At 38.0% G+C, this 18,668-nt stretch overlaps 1 protein-coding gene across 4 annotated transcripts in view; it reads left to right on the top strand.

Annotated features, from left to right (window-relative positions):
* Positions 1-18,668, top strand: part of LOC106881941 (Golgi phosphoprotein 3 homolog sauron) — a 110,696-nt gene that overhangs the window by 54,887 nt on the left and 37,141 nt on the right. For 2 of the 4 annotated variants that reach the window (XR_016240872.1, XR_016240871.1), the window contains exons 2-3: positions 10,858-11,104; positions 15,570-16,636. Coding sequence is in view for 2 of the 4 variants with exons in the window: in XM_052965835.2 (XP_052821795.1) it covers positions 10,858-11,104; positions 15,570-15,994 (672 nt within the window). In the remaining 2 variants the exon portion in view is untranslated. Of the gene's footprint in view, positions 1-10,857; positions 11,105-15,569; positions 17,636-18,668 lie in introns of those variants that run through there. The other 2 variants (XM_052965835.2, XM_014932469.3) reach the window with 1 other exon arrangement.

The following is an 18,668-nucleotide window of genomic DNA, read 5'->3' as shown; positions in this document are numbered from 1 at the left end:
GAACCCAGGACCGTGTGGCTGGGAAGCAAACTTTTTTATCACTGGATTGTCAGATAAATATGTATGTCCTTTTTGCTATTTATATAAATCCTTATTTTTCACCAACAATTTTAGCAAATCAGTCCGTAATACATTCTCCTTCATTGTTCATGACCTACTGGCTTGGCCAATGCCTTGGTGGCAGAAACCACCAAGTCTTTAATTGAAGAATCCATCAAGCTGTGTTTTCAACTCCACATCATTGTTGAATGAAACACCTCACAGACTGTTTGGGAGGGACTGAAAACAAGGTGATAACCTGAAGGTGCTAGATCAGGAGAATATGGTAGGTTTTGTAAAACTTCCTGACAGAGTTCTTGAATAACATGTTTGGTCAAATTAGCAGTGTTGGAAGGGGTGGGGGGGGCAAGTGTTGTCATGCTGAAGAAGCATGTCTTATTGCTGGTCAGGTTGTTTCAGTTGGATTGCCCCTTAAGTGGTGATGATATGAGAGCGTCCCATCTGCTGGGCCGATTCCCTAGCGGATTGACATGGGTCCTTGCAGATGAGTTTGTTGTTGAAGTGCTCTTCATTGAACTGAACAGGTTGACTGGAATGTAGAGCATCTCTGATGTTGAATTTCCTCTCCCTTGATAGCACCTTCTCCATACACAGAACAAATGTCTTGAGTGACCACGGAAGGTTTGCAACCTTGATTAAATAGAAAAAGAAGCAGGTCTCAAAAACGCTTTTTGTCTTTTTTCTTCTACTTGGCACTTTTTTGTCTGAAAAGAGGTAAAATTTATTCCAATCTCAAAACTGATTCACAAAAGTTGTAGAAGAAGAGGCAAAAAAACCCCATTAAATACTGGAAGAAAAACCTAGAATCTAAGGGCCTTATGGTTAACTTAGCAAGATTAAGGTTTCTTTTTTTCATTTATTCTACTGCCCTCTCTTCTATGCACTTCTCATTGGACAGTGTAAATCAGTGGGGATCTCTTTTGTCTTGTGGAGTACAAAGTAACCTCCCTTGTGCTGCTACCCTGATAAAATACCCTCAGTGTACTCTGTATGGTGGTTGGTGTTAGGAAGGGCATTCAGCTGTAGGTATCAAGCTGAAATAAAATGTACAAGCATGACATGGTCCCTCAACCCCTGTAGGAGGACAGGAACTACTGTGACAATCCATGACAGCATGAAAAGCAGATGTAAAACAATGATGACAATGGGTGGTAATTTTCATTGAAGCAATTATTTTTAGAGCTGTATGACCTTCTAAAGTTTTCTCACTATTTAACTAGATATCACTACTTGGGCTAACCTGACCAATATGTTACTATGGCTGTTATCACCCAGATCTGGTAGGTTCTGTGATGGAAATCATTCCAGTTATGACCATGCCATCAACTTTTTCTTTCAAATCTATGCTTTTTGAAGATGGTAAGGTGTGATTAAATTGAAAGTTACTGCTGTTTATAACAGGTCAAGCACAGTTCCTTCAGCATGCAACTTTGTAAACATCAAGAGACAAACTGTGTGTTTCAGTTTCCATGCCAACCACTCTGCAAGTGTAGTGGGTGCTTTTTACATGCTGCCAGCACATGGGCCAGTCAGGTGGCACTGGCATCGACCACACTCAAATTGTGCTTTTTAAGTGCCACTGGCATGGGAGCCAGTCAGGCAGGACTGAAGTCAACTATGCTCGAATGGTGCTTTTTATATGCCACTGGCACTGGCATCAGCTCCGCTCGAATGGTACTTTTTACGTGCCACCTGCATGGGTACCAGTCAGGCAGCACTAGCATCGGCCATGACAACAATTTCACTTGACTCAACAGGTCTTCTCAAGCACAGCATATCTCCAAAGGTCTCGGTCACTTGTCATTGCCTCTGTGAGGCCCAACGTTCAAAGCGCGTACTTCACCACCTCATCCCAGGTCCTCCTGGGTCTACCTCTTCCACAGGTTCCCTCCATTGTTATGGTGTGACACTTTTTCACACAGCTGTCCTCATCCATATGTATCACATGACCATACCAGTGCAGTCGTCTCTCTTGCATACCACATCTGTTTCTTCTTATGCCCAACTTTTCTCTCAGGACGCTTACACTCTATCTTGTATGCAGACTGACATTATACATCCAGCGGAACATACTAGCTTCATTTCTTTCAAGCCCACGCTTGTCCTCAGCAGTCATGGACCATGTTTCACAACTGTGTAGCATGGCTATTCGCACACATGTATCATACAGTCTTCTTTTCACTCTGAGAGGCCTCTGATCTTTGCCCAGACTATTCTTATTGTAGCAGCTACGCTCTCAGGGCATCCACCCCTGCTACTTAGGTAATGGAAGCTATCAACTACTTCCAGTTTTTTCTCCTGGCATGTGATGGAATCTGTTTTCTGTACATCTTTGGTGTTTATTGGCCTTGTGCATCTACCACACACAAAAATATCTTCCCAGTTAGCATTCCTTTGATATTGCTGTACCTCTTATGTATCCATAGTTTACACTGGGTCCATAGCTTTGCAAATCCATCATCATCACCACCACCATCATATTTATGATGTTGATGATGGCACTGTACAAATATTTCCTCAATAATTTTAGTAATGCCAATAAAATTTGACAAGGTCTGATACAAAATGTATCCGACACACATTTTTTGAAGTATTTCTCATTAATCATAAATGACCTACTCACCTCTGACCTCTTATCACTAATGCTCTCAATAGCTGTCATTCTTGATACGAGGCTCACAATGTAATCATGTCAGATTCTTGATTGGTGTTGGGGAAGCAACTTAAAGAAGACCATCATTTAACATCCGTTGTCTATGCTGGCATGGGTTGGATGGTGTGACCCAAACTGGCCAGCTGGGAGGGGGCTGCTCCAGACTCCAGTCTGCTTTGGCGTGGTTTCTACAGGTGGATGCCCTTCCTAACGCCAACCACTTTACAATTTGTGCTGGGTGATTTTACATGTTACCACACGGTGATTTTACATGTCACCACATGGGCACTTTTATGTGGCACTGCCATGAGTGATATACACCACCAGAAGGATTGGTCTTATATCGTCTGCTGCAGGGTACGAGTCTTTTTGAGTATGGTCAGGTAAATTAAGCCCTTTGTCATCTCACCTGAAAGGTTCAGCTTCCATTAGGTCATTCTTCAGTACTTCATCCTAGATCTTCCTGGGTCTCCCACTTCCACATGTTCCATCCACTTTGAGAGATCGGCACTTCTTTATGGAGTTGTTGGCATCCATCTGCATCACATGACCGAACATGGAGCAAATTGTTGTGTATCCAAAGGGAGGTATATGGTGAGATTGTGAAGAATGAGATGGCAACACAGAATAACGTGACTCTAATAGAGGAGATAATTGAGAAAGAAGTGAACGGAGTGATAAGAATAGGGACATGTTGAAAAAAGGTGTTTGGAGAGACATGATGAAGACATCAGGGAATTAGGGTTAGGGTTAGAAAGTGTCAGTTGGGGTGAAAGAAGAGTGTATTGCAGTGAATTGAGAGTTGAGCCCAAGGATGGATGGGAGGAATGAGGGTATTAGGAAAGGATTAGGGTTAGGAATGAAGGTCAATGAAATGTAGTTTGGATTTATGCCAAGAAGGGGAACAACTGATTTTTATTGTAATGGTTGTTTCAGAAAAAGTAGTGGGGGAGGGTGCGCTGAAAGTGTAGCTGCTAGAATAAGAATAGCCTGAGCAAAGTTCAAAAAGCTCCTACCTCTGCTGGTGACAAAGGGCCTCTCGCTCGGAGTGAAAGGTAGATTGTATGACACGTGTGCAAACAGCCATACTACATGGCAATGAAACATGGGCTGTGACTGCTGAGGACATGCGTAAGCTTGCAAGAAATGAAGCCAGTATGCTCCACTGGATGTGTAATGTCAGTGTGCATATATGACAGTGTGCATATATGACAGTGTAAGCTTCTTGAGAGAAATGATGGACATAAGCAGCATCAAATGTGGTGTACAAGAGAGACAACTGCACTGGTATGGTCATGTGATGCATATGGATGAGGAGAGCTGTGTGAAAAAGTGTCACACCCTAACAGTGGAGGGAACCTGTAGAAGAGGTAGACCTAGGATGAGGTGGTGAAGCATGACCTTCGAACAATGGGCCTCACAAGCGACCGAGACCTTTGGAGTGTTTGTGCTTGAGAAGACCCAGCAAGCCAAGTAAGACCATGCCTATGCCAGTGTAGCATAACCAACCCATTTAAGGGCACCCTTCAATCATTGGGCAATAAACTGTGCTTGAGAAGACCTGTTGAGTCAAGTGAAGTCATTGTTGTGGCTGACTGGCATGTAAAAAGCACCTTTTGAGCGTGGTTGATGCCAGTACTGCCTGACTGGCCCTCATGTTGGTGGCATGTAAAAAGCATCCACTACACTTTTAGAGTGGTTGGCATTAGGAAGGGCATACAGCTGTAGAAACCTTACCAGATCAGATTGGAACCTGGAGCAGCCTTCTGGTTTGCCAGTCCTCAGTCAAACTGTCCAACCCATGCCAGCACGGAAAGCAGACATTAAACGATGATGATAGTGATGATATATACTAATGTAAAAGTCGAATTTTTTAGACCATTTTTAAAGGTCAAATTTATGGGGTTGACTTTTACATGGATACCACTTTTGAGGGCTGAAATTCAAGCTAGACTCCAAAGTACCGTACAGTAGCAGAAGCCCAACTGATCACTAAGTGAATAAAAACAAAAACATAATGAATTACGGTAATATTACCAATTCTATGCATCAAAACACATCCTAGTAAATAACAAAACCCATAAACAAGACTGCTTAGCTCTTATAAATATTTCCACTTTCTCTTTTATTTGTATCCATCAAACTTAGACTATATTACCACCAGTGACATGTCTACCTGGTACCAGCATGCCACTACCTACCCTAATACGGTGCATACAGCTGATACCTATTTGGTGTGTTTCACATCATAACAGCATTACACTATTTTCGTATTCACGGTTAAAGTCACACTCATCACAATTGTATCATGGCACAGTATATTAGTGGTGCATTTTTATTTCTAACTAGCAGAAATACCCGGCGTTACCCGGGTTATAGAGAATAATGAAATCTAAAAACGCCGTCTAGACTACGCATCATCTTTATATATAGAGATGTATATACACACACGCACCCAAACACACGTATATATATGTATATCAATATAAATATATGAAAGTCAATGAAGTTTCGTAAAAGAAGGTGATCATGTACATACTTTCTTGCTGTTGTGATTATAACACCTCATTGTAAACTATGTTCCTTGTTTTCCCTTGTGGAGCATATACAAATAGGTTTTTTGTTGCTGCCCACTCTTGAGCAGCCAACATACAGTTGTCCATGTGAGAAGCAGGGCTCTTCCAAGAGAAGACCAGCTACAGACAGTGTTTGACCCTGATATTTGTTTATGGACATGGCAAAAGTCACACGAAGGGGGAATTGTAGTCTTCTGAATGTAAAAGGAATGTCTGCTCCTGATGGAGTAAGAGGAATTCTTGGAATAAAGACGTCATCCCCTTTTGCACATCCAGAAAGAATGGTAGCCTCGATAACGTGTGACATCATTTTCTAAATAATGCTCATCTGTTATGTTCGGGTTAAAATTTCATCAACATCAAAAATATGAATTTTCATGGGAGTTATGGCCGTTATGCAAAGAATATAATTTCCAAATTTCATAAAGATCCATTCAGTACTTTTGACGTAGTTTTGGATAAGAAAACAAATGACGAATGTGTGTGTTTGTGTGTGTGATGGGTGTATATATGTATAGATATCTGTGTGCATGTATATATGTATATATGTGTACATATTACATGTACATCTATATATATATATATACATCTACACATATGTATACATATACATGTATGTATAGATCTATATATATATACATATACGTGTACATCTATATGTATACATATACATCTCTCTCTCTCTCTTTCTCTCTCTCTCTCTTTCTCTCTCTCTCTTTCTCTCTCTTTCTCTCTCTCTCTTTCTCTCTCTCTCTTTCTCTCTCTCTCTTTCTCTTTCTCTCTTTCTCTCTTTCTCTCTCTCTCTCTCTCTGAAAGTATCTGTCATTACAGTATCGAAATGGTGTACATATACATGTATATGTATACATATACATCTCTCTCTCTTTCTTTCTGTCTCTCTCTTTCTTTCTGTCTCTCTCTTTCTTTCTGTCTCTCTCTTTCTCTGTCTGTGAAAGTATCTGTCACTACAGTATCGAAATGTGATTGTTTCAGTTAGTGGAATAGTTTCATTTTTAAAGTGAAAGTATTTGACATGAGTGTTTTTGTTTCACTTTTGACACGTAATACTTAAATAGTGGAGGAGATATTATGTTGCCGTGTGCTCGAACTCTGCAAGAAGTTAATAATTTTTTTTGACTAAAACACAACTGGAACCCTAAGTAAGGCATGTGTAAAATTTGAATGAAATTGGTTGCGTAGTTCTCGAGTTTTAGGGATTCACACACACACACAGACAGACAGACAGACAGACACACATTCTCATTTTTATATATATAGATTAATAATTAATGAAATGCAACTTGATGTTTTAAATACCAAAATTGATAAAAGAAGTAGAAGCACACCACCACTTTCCACCACCAACAAGTCTCCACCGAAAACGTTTTCTTTGTGGCTGGATTAGAGGCTACCGTACCAATATCTTTGTTGCATTTCTATTTTTTATAAATTCCTGTAAAGATTAAGGCCCAAAATTTAAAACAAATCAAAATAATTGATAATGTCAATAAAAACCATTAAATTTTTATTTATGCAAACAAAAAAAATGATGTAGAAATTTACGGTAATACAGCTTTAAATTACAATTCTGGTCCATTTTAAACATTTTATGCACAAAATTTCATTTAGAACCTAAAAAATTAATGCTGTTCATCATTTTCAGTACTGAATAAATCTTTGTAGTCATCAGGATGAATGATATCATCGTAAGGATTCTCTTCATCTTCGTTCTCCATAGTTAGAGGTAGTACATCTAACCCTAACTCCTTCTTTATACATGTCATCCCCTAGACAATCCTGTTCTGTACCATCCAATGCATTCTTGAATGGTCTGACAACAGTTTCAACTTTTATTTTCTTTCCATGAATCAATGATCCATTCACAGAGCAGAAGCAGTGATGGAGCCTGCATGCTACCTCCTTTCCTGTATATCTCTTCTCCTCCATCATGCATCCAGTTATTTCACTTGATGCTCTTGATGTTCTTAAATGGCTTATTAATACTAACATCTAATGGTTGCAAGACACTTGTAAGTCTGCTGGCACTTACAGCTATATCAGTATTTTTTTGCACTGGAGGCTATCAACAACATTCTTCCCTAGATTAGCTCTAAACTGATCACACGTGAGCAAACTCTTTTCCTTTCGTAGTCCACCAGGTCGTAAGTTCTAAATTTCCTTTATCTATTTTCTACATCCACCTTCATCCATCCAGCCTTGTAGATGCACATGGATGACAGTTCCTTTTGGAAATTTCTCCTTTGGCACAGTTTTTCTCTTAAAACAACCATCAGTTTTAATTTAGTACCATCTGTCCTACATAAAAGAACGAAAGTAACCTTACTTTCCTTGTGGCCAGTGGTTCTCGTGTTTTTCCTCCTTTTTGATTCACATTTCGATTCTCTGGCATGCCAAGAGTAATAGGCATATTGTCCAGGTTTCCAATACATGATAATGCATACCCCACTTTTTGTTGATTTCTGAGTATAAACCAATGAAATTCTATTATCTTATGTAGCTCAGCAGGCAGCTTTTGTGCAATCTTAGTTCTCTGCCGAAGTACTAACGTCTCATGAACCTAGAGCACCATCCAGCACTTGCTTTAAAATCTGAAATTCCATCTTTCTTTGATTCTTCTCGTGCATGTAACACACTTTCCATTTTGACGATTTTCAAGCATCCACTCTGCAACTTTTTCCTCCAATTGTGGCCACTTGCTAGGTTTTCCTTTCTCAGCACATTTTCTTTTTGGCATTGTCTGAAGTTTGTTAGATATCTTTCTCCAGTCTCTCACAAGTTCCTCTTGCTGCTACACAGTTATTTGTCTTTTCAGCAACTTCAATAACTTTTAGTTTCAATGCTGCTCTATATTTGTTTTTTTTTTCTGGAGGGCATTTTTACATAAAATGACAGAAATTTTAAACCCTCAACTATACAACTGTATTCTAAGAGTGCTATACAGGAACTGAGCTGCAAAGAGACATTATGACTCAACTCTGACCTGATAGTCTTAAATTTTCATGCCAAATTCCCTTCATTGACCTCTGCTTTCTCACCTACTTTTTTAATGTTTAAATTGCAATAAGCATTTTAAGCTATTTTTCTCTGATAAAAATTATTGGCGTGACTCCAACCCAGTTCCCGTAGATCGTTGTAGCTGGGAAGAATCATCAAAAGCTGCACATCAAATTGAACCCTGCATTAAATCAGAAAGAAACACCTGTACAAATGATGTTATGCCATGTAACAAGAGCTGAAATAAAAAAAAAAGAAAAAGATCAGTATGAAGGTTACAGCAATGATATAACGCTAATGCATTTTGGCCTCGGTGCTATTGTATTCACACTCACAATCAGTTGCCATTTCATGGAATACGTTTGCCACACAATTCTTATAAGGTAAACAGTGGGACGTATTTTGTGTATATGTTATCCCCGACAAAAATGAAAAAAAAAAGAGTTGCAGGATGTCATGTGCAGTTACCAGTAAATGTCCAGAATATGGTGTAGAGTTGTTAATCTGGTGCTGGGATTCCCAAAGTGTGTTCTGCAAAATCCCAGGGTTCCTTGAAAGTTATCAGGGATTCCATATTTTTAAAAATAATGTTGAAGGATTCTGCAGCAAAAAAGGTTTGAGAACCACTGATCTAGCGATTAAGTAAATGTTTTGAGGCTTACTGAAGTTATGCCTCTCTATGAATTCCTAGTGCTGCCTGTGAAACACATTTCTCACAACGTAAACAGACGAGTGTATGATGCATGTGTTTATTGTATTTGGAGATGAGGAATATATAAAGGTCGCATGGGAATCACTGATCTAGCAATTGTTTGAATGTTTTTAGGCTTACCAAAGTCGTACCTTTGTATGAATTCAGACAGTGGTGTTTGCCAATAGTGCTCTCTGTGAAACATGTTTCTCACAATGTAAACAACGAGTGTGATGCATGTGTTTGTGCTTGAAGATGTGTGAAGGCTTGCAGCATATTCTGTGATATCCTGTTGATAGGTGATGTGGCATCTATCAACAGATGCGTAGTGCTTACTATTAAATGCTGTTTTATTATAAGCACCAAGCATTCCCCCTATAGAGCAGGCTACAGTAAGGTGGCCACACAATTTTGTAACTGTTATTTCTATGTACAGGATGATACGGTACCTTGACCCACAAATATTGTCCTGTTGTTCATGAAATACCAGGGTCGACTTTTATACGGGGTTCAATTTTTTGGTCAAAAATAGGGGGTCAACTTTTACATGAGATCAACTATTATTTGAGTATATACAGTATCTATGTGTGTATTGAATCATGTAGCTTTCATAGAAAGCTCCTTTCACGGACTCAGTTAGCAAACCAGTACAGAGGAGTCTAATCCAGAAGATCTGATTGATGAAATATATTTAAAAATTATATTTTGAAATATATTAACTGTAGAAGGCCTTGCATAAGGGATGTATTTTTTTCTATTTATTATGCAATGGTCTGAAATATCTATATTAAATGCTTTCGCATCGTTTGATCTGAGTTATTATAACTTATACAACTTGATGCCATTACATACTTGCCTGTTCTGATTCCTTTTTGCGGATACTCTAACCAAGATTTGGAGTAGTTTGTTATACCTGACTGGAGTCAAAAATTCTGGTATCTTGTATTGCTTATACACACACACTAAAATATACTTTAATAACCAAAATAAGTAGGATTGTTGAATTAATTTGTGTCTGCAAGAACAAATGGAGGAAATTAGCCAAATCATTAATTGAAGGAAGACATTATTTGGGCAAACTGACCAAGCTTTTGAAAACTTTCTTCAAATTACTTCACAGAAATTACAGATGATACCCAGAGGAGGATTTGAACTCAGTTCCACAAACTTATAAAATACAGTGATTTGTCTGATTATAGTAATATTTTTATAGCAAAATAGACTTACTCTATAAATGTTAACTCTTTCATGATGATCTTTCTAATAAATTAATTTGAAAATAATCAATTTATATTTTGTAAACTACCTTTATAATTAAGTCAGTATTTAAAATAAATTTGTTAAATCTCATAAAATTTGCATATGAACCCTTTAACCCTTTCGCATTTAGATTGTCAAATGTAATTATGCTTATTTATTCATATTGCTTTGAATTAATTGTAAATTATAGTTTTGAGATTTCAATGATATGATTGTTTATTTTTAGAATGATAGTGTAGGGTAGATGTAAGAGGCTGTGGACCTCGGACCAGTTAGAACCAAAAAAAAAAAGAAAATTGGGGGCTGGATATGGCCGGTTTGAATGCTAAAGGGTTAAGTCACAAGACTTTGTATCGTAGAACCACTAGCGGTGGTCTTGGATGGATTGTTGTGAAATATCTGTACAAAATGGGCTGCAAATATTTTGACCCTTGTCTTATAATCATACATTTTCTGACAATTTATTCGACCTGTTCATATTTAAAGGCTGCTGTCACTCCATCGGTTTAGTAGATCCCTAACTATTAATATTTCTATTGAAACACAAGCTGACTCCTTTTCAGGTCACATTTTTATTTATTTTGTTATTTGCTTTTTTTTAGGGCTATACCTCATTTTGGAATGATTGCATATCATCTGGTCTTCGTGGTTGCATTCTAATTGAACTTGGACTTCGGGGACGTATAGAGCTTGAAAAAGCTGGCATGAGAAGACGTAGTTTACTGACTCGTAAAATTATCTGCAAGTCTGACACACCAACTGGAGATGTCTTGCTAGACGAAGCATTAAAACACATTAAAGAAACAGAACCCTCTGAATCTATTCAGACATGGATTGAGTATTTAAGTGGTAAGTCTTTCATTGGTTTGTTTGGTGGTTTGAAAATGGAGCTCGTCAGACAATAGCTGTTTGTCATACAAACGTACTTCATTAATTTGTCACTTTCTTTCAAACTGTTTTCTACATTCCCTCAAATGATAACAGCATCATCATTTAACGCCCGCTTTCCATGCTGGCATGGGTTAGATGGTTTGACTGGAACTGATATGCTGGAGAGCTGTACCAAGTACCAGTCTGATCTGGCATGGTTTCTCTGGCTGGATGCCCTTCATAATGTGCCAACCACCCTGAGAGTGTAATGGTTGTTTTTTTATCTGCCACCAGCAGGGCACTGGCAATGGTCCTGACTACGCTTTCATGGCTGCCATTGCATGACACTGGCAACAACCACAGCTACGATTGCATTCGGTTCGACAAGTCTTCTCAAGCACTTCCATGCAGGGTGATATTTCCCCATGGCTAGACATGTTTCTCAAGGAAGACTGGAAGTCGTCTCATTTGGATGATGATGATGATGACTACCATCACATAATGTCTGGACAAGAGTAAACACATATGTATGTATGCAATGGGCTTCTTTCAGTTTCCATCAACCAGATCCACTCACAAGGCTTAGGTCAGCCCAGGGCTACAGTAGAAGACATTCGCCCAAGGTGCTGCACAGTAGAACTGAACCCAAAACCATGAGGTTGGGAAGCATGCTGTAGAGGAGATACATGGCTACTCCAGCTGGAAAAGGATAGAAGATGGTAGGGGTGATGAGGTGCTGGGACATACCTTCAAGGTTAATGTGAAGGGGACGGGGGGGGGGGAGATAGGGAAAGAGGATCAGGTAAGTTTGGGTTAGGGTATGAGGTGGAAGGGGACAGATGGCCTACAAGTAAGGAATATAGGGATATGAGTGATGCAGTTAATGGCAAAGAGGGGAGGGGACATTGTCAGTGGTGAAAATCAATTTGGAGAAAGGTGAAGGAAATGGGAGTGTGCCAGGGAAGGGGAGTTGATAAATGACCACAAAAAGGAGGGTGGGTGGAGAACAAGATTGTAATTAAAAAAAAAAAGAAAAGTGTAGAGATGAGAAACAGGTAGATGATGTGGGGATCAATATAGAGTGACAGTTGGAGATCAATATCTGATAGAAGATGGAGTTCAATAATAATGATATTGGGAATGTGAGGTGAGTGATACGGGAAAGTATGTGCAGGGAAGGGAAAACTGGTGGCACAAAAGTGTGCGCAATGGAATGTGTGTGCATCTCTGCTCTCCTTTGATGATTGTAATTAAAATAGCTGAGAAAGTAATGTAGTTAGGGAAGATGAAATGTGTGGATGGTTTGAATGTAGGGTAGGGTGGGGTGGGGGGCATTAACAAGGCAATAATGGTTTTAGGATCACCTTTTTGCCAGGTGGACAGATTTTCGAGCACAGTCAATCACCTGTCAACTTGGTCTTTCATCATCTCTTCCATGAGCATCATTCTCCATTACTCATCCCACATCTGTCTCTTTCATAAGTCCAATCCATATTTAGTGATTGGCACTTCTTTATGCATTTGTCTTCCTCCATATGCATCACATGATCATTCCAGTGCAGTCTTTTCTCTTGCGAACCACATCTGATGCCCCCTAAGCCCTGATTTCTTCTCAATATATATGTATGCACACTGACAGGACACATCAAGTAGACCATTCTAGCTTCATTCTAGTTTTCTCACATCCTTTGTACTTATGGTCCATGTTTCACTACCATGTAGCATTGCTTTTTATATACAGGCATCATACCATCTACCTTTCACTCTGAGAGAGAGAGCGGGGCTTTTTGCTACTAACTGTGGTCATCATTAATTCAGGTGTGTCAGTCTTTGGTGGTTAACTAGTTGTTTGGTGATTTTGAACTTTTGACTTTTCATCCACATACATATGTATATACACTCACACCTACAATGCATTAATGTGCATACGTATCATCATTGTCATCATATGGCCATTTTCCATGCTGGCATGAGTTGGGCCAGCCGAAGAGCTCCTCAGGCTCCACTCATCTGTTTTGGCATGGTTTCTACAGCTGGACACCCTTCCTAACACCAGCCACTTTACAGAGTATACTGGATGCTTTTTATGTACCGTCAGCCCCTCTGTGAGTCTCAATGTCTGAAGATCCTTTCTCACCACTTCATCCACACCTTCTTGGGTCTACCCCTTTCCCCTTTTTCCCTCCACAATTAGAGAATGGCAGCCCCTGATGCAACTCTCCTCATTCATATGCATTACATGACCATACCAATGCAGTCTTCTCTCTTGCACACTACTTCTGATGCCTCTTGTACCCAGTTTTTCTCTCAAATCGCTTACACCCTGTCCTGTATGCACACTGACATTACCCATCCAGTGGAGCACACTAGCTTCATTTCTTTCAAGCCTTCACATATCCTCAGTAGTCACAGCCATGTCTCACCACTATGCAACATGGCTGTTCACACACAGGCATCATACAATCTGCCTTTCACTCTGGCGGAGAGGCCCTTTGTTACAAAAAAAGTGTAGTAGCTCTCTGAATCTCACCCAACCTATTCTTATTCTAGAAGCTATGCTTTCAGAACAACCTCCCCCACTACTAACAGAAACTGACTACTACTTCTAAGGATCCCCCCCTCCTTGACATTTGAGGGAGTTTATTTTTTGTTCATAATCTTCATAGTCATAATCTTCATAGTCATAATCTTCATAGTCATACTTTCACCTCAGTCACTAGAAGAATGCATGTGTATATATCTATGTGTATACACTCAGGCACACACGCACACACACACACACACACACACATACACATGTGAGTATGAGCATATTAATGTATACATGCTGGGCCTGACATTTGCATCATTCTAGCAAAGTTTCTCTGATCACAAGCATCTCCAAGGTTTCAGTTTTTGATAGTGAGTCTTTTTAAGTCTTGATGGTAGGGTTTTGTTTGTGTGACATACAATCTTATCACTTTCCATTGATGAGCTAGTTATTGCTGTCAAACTGACTTTGGCTTCTTTCTTGATGAAACCTGTCACACTTTTTACACTCTCAGAGGTGATGTTTTAGACTGGTGACTATTCTTCGTCGAGAAAGTGATTGTTAGCGGGGGAGGGTGAAATTGAAATTTGGAATGTCAGATTTTCTGAGATTGTTTCTTCCGATTGTTGGTTTCTTGCTTTACTTTGAATGGTACTCTGTGTATCTGATGACAAGATGGTCTGGCAGTCATCAACTCTTGGTGGTGTTCTGGTCGTGAGAATATCTTCTTGGTTTTGTTGTTAGCATACTAGAGAAAGTGCCAGTGTGTAGAGCAGGGGTACAGAGTCATCCATGCCTCTTAAATCAGCTGAGTTGCAAATAGATGCTAGTGATGAAAAGGGAGCCTTCTGATTGGGAGTCAAGGAACAGAAACCCAATACCTTAGTTAACGATGTCTTCCCTTAGCTGATTGTCTCTTGTTTTAATGTTGAAATCTGAGAGTGAAAGTTTGTCTCTTGTTGGAACTTTCAAAATGGTGTTGCTCAGTTGTTGAGAAAAATTTGATTTTTACCCATTTTTATCAACCTGTATTGTTGGAACATAAGCTGAGAGTACAATACAATGATGTTGAAATAATGGTGCAAACAAAGTCATAATTTGTTCTTTGATGACAATTAGAATTAGTTGAAGGTCTTGAGCAATCTTGCTCTTTAACAGTAAACCCAATTCCTTGGATTCTCTACTCTCATTTTCCCTTTCCAAAAGAAAATGTAGCTGGAAGCTGTCTCTTCAAAGTTTACTTCACCTGAAGAGTTGTGTTAAATACACATAACAATATCATTGTTGCAATGAAAGGCAGCTTTCTACACAAGTGTACCAACATTGTTTTGATATTTCAGTGTTGTGAACATCAGTAAATCCAGATGCAGTTTTCCGACAGTTTCAACTACACGAAGAGTCCTTTTATATGTTGACATCTTAATTAAAATTTTACAGCTTTATCATCATGATCATCATAATTATCTACTTTAAACACACCTGCATCTGATTTTGGCTGTTTGGCTGTTTGTGTTGGGTCTTAAAATTGTAATAATTTTACTTAGTTTTCATCTTCTGGTTTTAGGAAGTTTCATCATAGTTGAACCTTAAGTAACCTTTCCTCAGGTAGACCTCTCTAGTGCTGGTGCCATTATACCACCCAGTAGACTCTGTAAAGTGTTTGGTGTTAGGAAGAACATTGAAGTGTAGAAACAATGCCAAAACGGGAATGTCCAAGCAAAATGTGATCATTTTATCTATTTAGGAAAGTAGTAACTTGGAAAAGCCACCCAAATTGTGTCAGCATGGAAAAAGGGTTTATTAATTTCTTTTAGTTACTCCATTGTTCTGTCATTTGTTTTGTAACTTTATTATTATTGTTATTAGTTTTATTTTGACTTGAATTAAATTCTTACTGTTTTCTCCTCTCACCAGGTGAAACTTGGAATCCATTGAAATTAAGGTACCAATTGCGTAATGTACGAGAACGGCTGGCAAAAAATTTGGTTGAAAAGGGTGTGTGCACTACAGAAAAACAGAACTTCTTGCTTTTTGATATGACTACTCACCCACTGACAGACACTGGTGTTAAACAGAAGGTAATCAAGCGAGTTCAGGATGCTGTATTAAGCCGATGGACAAACAATCCTCAGAGGATGGACAAACGTCTTCTGGCTCTGATATACCTTGCTCATGCGTCTGATGTGTTGGAAAATGCCTTTGCACCACTGTCCGATGATGACTATGAAGTGGCCATGAAACGTGTACGGGAATTGTTGGACCTAGAATTTGATGTGGAAAGCATGAAAGAAGGATCAAATGAAATGATGTGGGCAGTTATAGCTGCTTTCAGTAAATGAAGTGTTAAACAGGGAAGCAACAACAACAACAACCAGCTGACAACAACAACAACAACATTACATCACAGTGACTTCTGTACTCTTGAGTACACTCCAGATGATACTGTCCTAACTATCTGTAACCATTAAAAAAGAAAAAAATAATTATGAGGAATACAAGCAAACACTCAACGAACTCCAGTCCATTTAAAAAGGGAGCAAGGTGGTGTTTGTTTATTCACCATTTCTTTTGTTTTGTTTGCCCTTAGTTTACCTTTTTCTCTGTACATAACCAAAAACTGGGAGTAACTCATATATCTGAGAGGGACATTAAACTAGCAGGTTACAACTGTTAATAATATGAACAACAATATTAATGATAATTAATAATAATTATTATTATCTTAATGAAAACAATGATGCTCTGTATGAACTTTTCTATTCATGAACTGTTGCCACATTTTAAGAACCACTTGATACCCACCCCCACCCCAGCCCCCACCATCCCCGGTCCTCCTGTCCACATTAGCCATTTATCCACTTTTAAAGAATCAACATGACTACAGAAATAAGATTGGATGTTTGAGATGTGTTAAATTCCCTTGTCTAATGCTGGCATTCACTTTTGTTTGCAAGTCAAAATCTGTGAGAAAATGGTCAACAGTAAGATATGTTATTCCATTCCTTTTAATAACTTTCTTTTTTTTCTCTTTTTAGTACTTATTTTTCTTTCCACTTACAAAGTTCTAAGTTGAGTTAAAATTCAGTTTCTCCTCTTTAAAACCAGTTTCTTTTCTAAACTGCTGATCAGTATTTTACTTTGTTAAAACTTCTCTAATAATCATATACAATGTTTTGAACTAACAACATTTTCTCTGAGAAACATTTAAAACCCAAGTTTTATTTTAGCTCTTGGGAGAGAGAGGGAGAGAGAGAGAGAGAGAGAGACTCACACACATATGTACCCTTGCCTCAATCTCTCCCTTTCTCTCTCTCTCTCTCTCTCTCCCTTCCTCTCTCTCTCTCTCTCTCTGCATGTCAGTTTAGCTAATTTGTCTTCCTTAACAAAAGTTATATTTTTAAATGAAAACAATTAACTAACAAGATTAGTATTCAATCGGATTTGAAATTTCTTTTATTGTTTATATTTCCATTAGATATTTAATTCATTTACTCTTCTGAATTTGTTTGGTTCACCAATTCCATGTTTTCAATTCACTAAAACATCCTCCATTCAAAAACATTTCATTCTATTTGTTTCTTTTCTGATATTTTCTGAAAATTGTCATCTTTTGCTGTTAGTTTCTTCTCCATTTAGTGTTTCTCCCTTGACAAATGTCGTAAAAAACAAAATCGATTAGTCTTTAGTCATTTCTTTTTTCCTATTTTTTTTTTTTTAATAGTTTCATTTATTTTCTGTTTTGGGTTTTTTGTAATTGCAATCTTGTAAAGAATTCTTATATTTATTTTATAAGTTTAAAGAATTTAGATTTTAAATTTGGTAAGTCTCAATACAGATTGTACTGAAGATGAAAGATAAAAAGCCAGTAAAACTACCATATTAGAGACATCTCTTTCTCTCTCTCTCTCTCTCTCTCTCTCTCTCTCTCTCTCTCTCTCTCTCTCTCGCACACACACACACACACACACACACACACACACTGCATCTTGTACCTTTCAGTCTGTATAGCGGAAAAAATGTGGGATTCTAACTCTGTTCCATAATTAAGGTATTAATTTTATTATTTTTATTGGTGCAAGGGTCTTTTTCTTCTTCTTTTTCATTTTTCTGTTACTACATAGGAAACCTTTACCTACTGCTGAAAGGTGATGCATTAAGTGCTGCGAGTGTAGGGAGGGTGTCTCCCCTTACTTTTTAACCTTTTTTTTTTGCTTATATATATATATATATAATTACATAAATATATATTATATATATATATATTTTTTGCATTATATATATGTATTACAAATTATTTTTTGCTTTATATATATATATATATGTGTGTGTGTGTGTGTGTGTGTGTGTATAATTTCCATTTGACTTAATAGCGTTTAAATGTCTTTAGTCATGATCGTCTTCAGCATTTTCTGAGCTTCTCGTCTTCCCAACTCAGTCAAATGAACCTTCTCTACTTTGTTTGTTTTTCACAAACAATCTGGTTGTGACAATAATATCAACCCACACTGTGCATTTGGATTAATAGTTTGACTGGGAATTTGAAAAGCTTATCCATTGTTGTTATATCAGCTTTCTGGTCTAATGATGATACTATGGGATGACTTATCTAAAAGTCAACATACAATGAAAATAATACCATTTCATTGATTATTTTTATCTTCTACATTTTTACTGACACTTTCGAAACTAATATGAAATGAGTCTCAGAAAAAAAGAAAAAAAAAAGAAAAAAGAAAATCCATCACCCCCCCGAGTGAATGTTGAAATGTTGATAGAAACCGAAAATGGACTTAATGATGTTAAGGTTTTCTACTGCTTTCATAACTGTTTATGCCTGGAAATATTGACAATGGAATCGAGACTGGGGAAATTGAATTATATCAGGTTTTTGAGACAAGGGTTCTGTTTGTGTGTTTTGTTTCGTAATATATGAATTGGTATATGAAGGGAACAATTTTGGACACTGACAGAAAATCAAGGTTAAAAGCATCAATTATACCTGTTGTTATTATT

This window comes from Octopus bimaculoides, chromosome 2, assembly GCF_046866305.1.
Source record: "Octopus bimaculoides isolate indiv1 chromosome 2, ASM4686630v1, whole genome shotgun sequence".
Lineage (NCBI taxonomy): Eukaryota > Metazoa > Mollusca > Cephalopoda > Octopoda > Octopodidae > Octopus > Octopus bimaculoides.
The sequence above is the reverse complement of the archived record's forward strand: the minus strand, read 5'-3'. Positions and strand labels throughout refer to the sequence as shown.